At 35.9% G+C, this 3,888-nt stretch overlaps 1 protein-coding gene across 1 annotated transcript; it reads left to right on the top strand.

Annotated features, from left to right (window-relative positions):
* Positions 1-2,207: 2,207 nt before the first annotated feature.
* On the top strand, positions 2,208-3,206 carry LOC132558875 (uncharacterized; the record flags this gene model as incomplete). The annotated part of the gene is made up of 1 exon (XM_060223492.1): positions 2,208-3,206. A coding segment is annotated over one exon (999 nt), but the record flags the coding sequence as incomplete, so codon positions are not given.
* Between the last annotated feature and the right edge of the window lie 682 nt (positions 3,207-3,888).

The following is a 3,888-nucleotide window of genomic DNA, read 5'->3' as shown; positions in this document are numbered from 1 at the left end:
TTCTCAACCTCCTCCTTCAGGTTTGCTACATCCAACTCCACACTGGATAGATGTTCACCAATATCATTGGTACTATTCTCGACATGAAGTTTGACTTCTGACACTATGTCCTCCTTAATTTCATCTTTCATAATTCTCATTGTCTTTTTCATGGCTATATCCAATGCTTTATCAACTGCATCTTGTATGTCTTTCACACTGATAGGGTTCTGGTAACAACTAGTTTTCAAATCCTGTATTTCCTTCCTAAGCTCACTGATTTCCTTCATTAAAATGTCTGTGTTAGGTTCCAGGCTAAGTCTCATTTGTGATTTGTCCTTCTCCTTATTTTTAGTAGCTCTGGTTTGTGTGAAACTCATTGTCCCTAAGAATAATCACTGTACAGGTAGAGTGTGCCAACACAGGTAAGACAAACAGGTAAACTCCCTGGCCACTGATGATTTCTACTCACACCAATATGAAACAATGGAGAATATCATTTTTGTCAAATATCTTTTTAACAAAATTGGTTTTCTTCAAAATGCTTTTACAGAAGTGTCCATCACAACTTTCTGCACACTGTGGTATATATTTTATCACTGAGTTCTTCTTCTGCCTTGTGTAGTATACCAAAACATCAGGAGCAAATAACATGTGACTGGTATGTTCAGTGAAAACATATCTCTCTCCCACGTTGATGTAAATGTGTTTAAATTTGTACATCTAAACCTTACGTTGATGTAAACGTGTTTAAATTTGTACATCTAAACCTTACGTTGATGTAAACGTGTTTAAATTTGTACATCTAAACCTTACGTTGATGTAAATGTGTTTAAATTTGTACATATAAACCTTACGTTGATGTAAATGTGTTTAAATTTGTACATCTAAACCTTACGTTGATGTAAATGTGTTTGAATCTGTACATCTAAACTTTACGTTGATGTAAATGTGTTTGAATTTGTACATCTAAACCTTACGTTGATATAAAGGTGTTGAAATATAAAAGTTTACGTCATAGTATTGCATTGTTACATTTGAATCGACAAGAAATGATACATACTTCAGAGCAAGAACTATACTTTAAAGCCGTTTAATGACTGTTACATTAGATCAAAATAAATACATCACAACATTACACACTTCAACACAAAATTGATTATGTTAGAAGCCTTCAAGTTTCTTATTAAAGTTTTGTTAACAAGTATTTGTTTAATAACATAAATATACACACATTCTCCTGATATCCACACATGTTCCTGACATCCGCACATTCTCTTTATATCTACACATTCTCTTGATATCCACACATTCTCTTTATATCCACACATTCTCTTGATGTCCACACATTCTCTTGATGTCAACACATTCTCTTGATATCCACACATTCTTTTGATATCCACACATTATTCTGATCTCCACACATTCTCATGGTAATCTGTGTTTATCTCCCGCTCCAAGTCCAGTGTTTAATATTTTCAAAAGTTCAGAAATAGTCATTTAAACTCTCACGATATGATTCTTCAGTTTTCTTTTATAGCTTGTTTCGGTATGCAGCTTATTCTATTTCAAACAAATATAAAAATATAATGCATGAAACGGTCAAGGAATCCATTATGTCGGACGGTGAATTGTCACATATGTTGATAAATAGGAAACTGATCAAAAACACGGGTGCACACGTCAGAACTCCAGCTCTCTTCACACGATTAGAATTTCAGTTTTTAGTCATTGTGCTTTTTATTTCAGATGACAAGCAACCGCGACACGAAGACGGACTTGGGCTCATGTCTAATACAGTATCAGGTAATAAAATCCAACATCTACAAAATTATTACTCAAATTTGAGATGATGTTTAAAACATGTAATGTAAGAAAATTACAATCTGCATCGACTAATTAGATAAAGGATTAATCCTGAATGGTTTACCTATGATGACGAATCAATTCCTCAGCAAGCATCAATAAAGGGATTCTGTAAGCACTATCTAAACTTATTACTTTTTATTCCAGCACCACTTGGAAAACAACTTTCATTTGGACTACAAAGCATTAAGTTAGATGAGGAAGAGACCGGTAAACAATTTGGATCAACAGATGGAAAACCGAATTTACAAATAAATGAAACCATGTCACGCGGACAGAACAAGAAGATAGAAACCAATTCGTTGTGGAATGCTTACTACATCCGTGACATGTGTAACCATATTGACTCGCATGCAACATATATCAAAGCAAGGACGCCTGTTTTCTTCTACTCTAAATACAATGGGCTGCTCGCGTGTAAATCTCCTAAAGCCGGAAGTACTCTTTTGGGTGCATTGGTCAGGGCACTGACACGGAAAAGTGATAACGAGGTTTTCGACATGTTTTTACTGGGACGAAATGAGATCCACAATGGCTTGAACGAAGTTTTCGGTCCGATGACGGCCAAGGTGATCAAGGAATCCGCGCTGACTGTCATGGTTACACGTGACCCGTTTTCAAGGTTGTATTCTACATTCATTGATAAATATTTTCTACTCGGACGTCTTGGTAGGGAAATAGCAACCCATCTCAAGCGTGGCTTTAAAGAAGAAAACGAAGACTATTGTGGATATGATGTAACATTTCAAGAATTTCTAGACTATGTTGTTTATCTAGCTGAAAACATGGTGGAAATGAACGAACACATGGTTCCCGTAGCTCAACTTTGTGACGTTTGTAATATAAAGTATGATCTGGTTTGTCGGCAGGAGAACCTTACACAGGGTGCAGAAGAAGTATTAAGGTTGACAAATAATGTCACCAGCAGCAGATTGGATGCTATGCGCAAGTCGATGACGTCGAAATATGCGTCTGTTTTTACCCTGGTGTCTTCACACCTTTTTGACTACAACAACAATCGACAAGACTGTCCAAACAAAATGATTTTTATGGCAAAAATGTGGAAAACTTTTGCGATTCAAGGATTAGTGAATTCTGGATTAGACTTTCCAGAGCATATATTTTCACAATTTTCATTTGTTGCGCGCGAGGCACATAATATAACGTCTGCCATTTTACAAGTGACAAAGTCTAAACCGTTATCGAAAGTGAATCGACGTCTGCAGAGGCTTAAGTTTCTCTCGGAAGCTTACCGTGACATCAGGTGGCAGACGATTGCTAAATTACAAAAAGTGTATTATTTAGATTTTCTGCTGTTTGGATATTCAAAACTTCCACCAACGTATTACAGTGAAAGATAACCGTGACCGACTTCGGTTCTAATTTCCTTGGTAAAAATGTTCTCCTCATTCGGCAGTGATCTAGTTCACATTCTCATTATAGATGCATGAAAAGTGGACAGCAATGTTCCGTTGTAAGATAGTAGAATGTTATATTTACGTTACCAACATGTGGTAGCAATATACCGGAATATCATAATTACATTTACATTATGTGCTGTTCATATGTCATTTATATACTCAATTGTAGTATACCAAGACGTTGAACCACAATTTACAGCGATTCAGTATGTTAACGTTGGAATAAACCCAAGCTATTTGTATATATCTCCCAGATAAATAAAAATGGCCGCCGGTCAGTTTCGGTATCAATATATTGACAGAATCGAATTCGTTAAGAGAGGCATTCATGCTATAGAATTGTGACATCAAAAATCAGATATCACACATGTAATTTGTCACAAAATCCCTAGTAGTGCCAGACATATGAGATGACAAAGTTGTCTGCTTTCTTAGACGTTGATCTTATTCTCCACATATGGAATTTATTACAAGCACAATGTCAGCCATTTAAAATTTCTGAAAACGAAACAAACCCAAGACAAACAAAAAAGCTCTAGACACGTGGCTTGTGATATCTAATTGAGAGCTAGACACATCGTTTGTGACATCTGATTGAAAGCTAGACATGTCGTTTGTGATA

The sequence above is a fragment of the Ylistrum balloti genome, unplaced genomic scaffold (genome assembly GCF_031769215.1).
Source record: "Ylistrum balloti isolate Yb309-2 unplaced genomic scaffold, AGI_CSIRO_Ybal_v1 Utg370834, whole genome shotgun sequence".
NCBI lineage: Eukaryota > Metazoa > Mollusca > Bivalvia > Pectinida > Pectinidae > Ylistrum > Ylistrum balloti.
The sequence above is the reverse complement of the archived record's forward strand: the minus strand, read 5'-3'. Positions and strand labels throughout refer to the sequence as shown.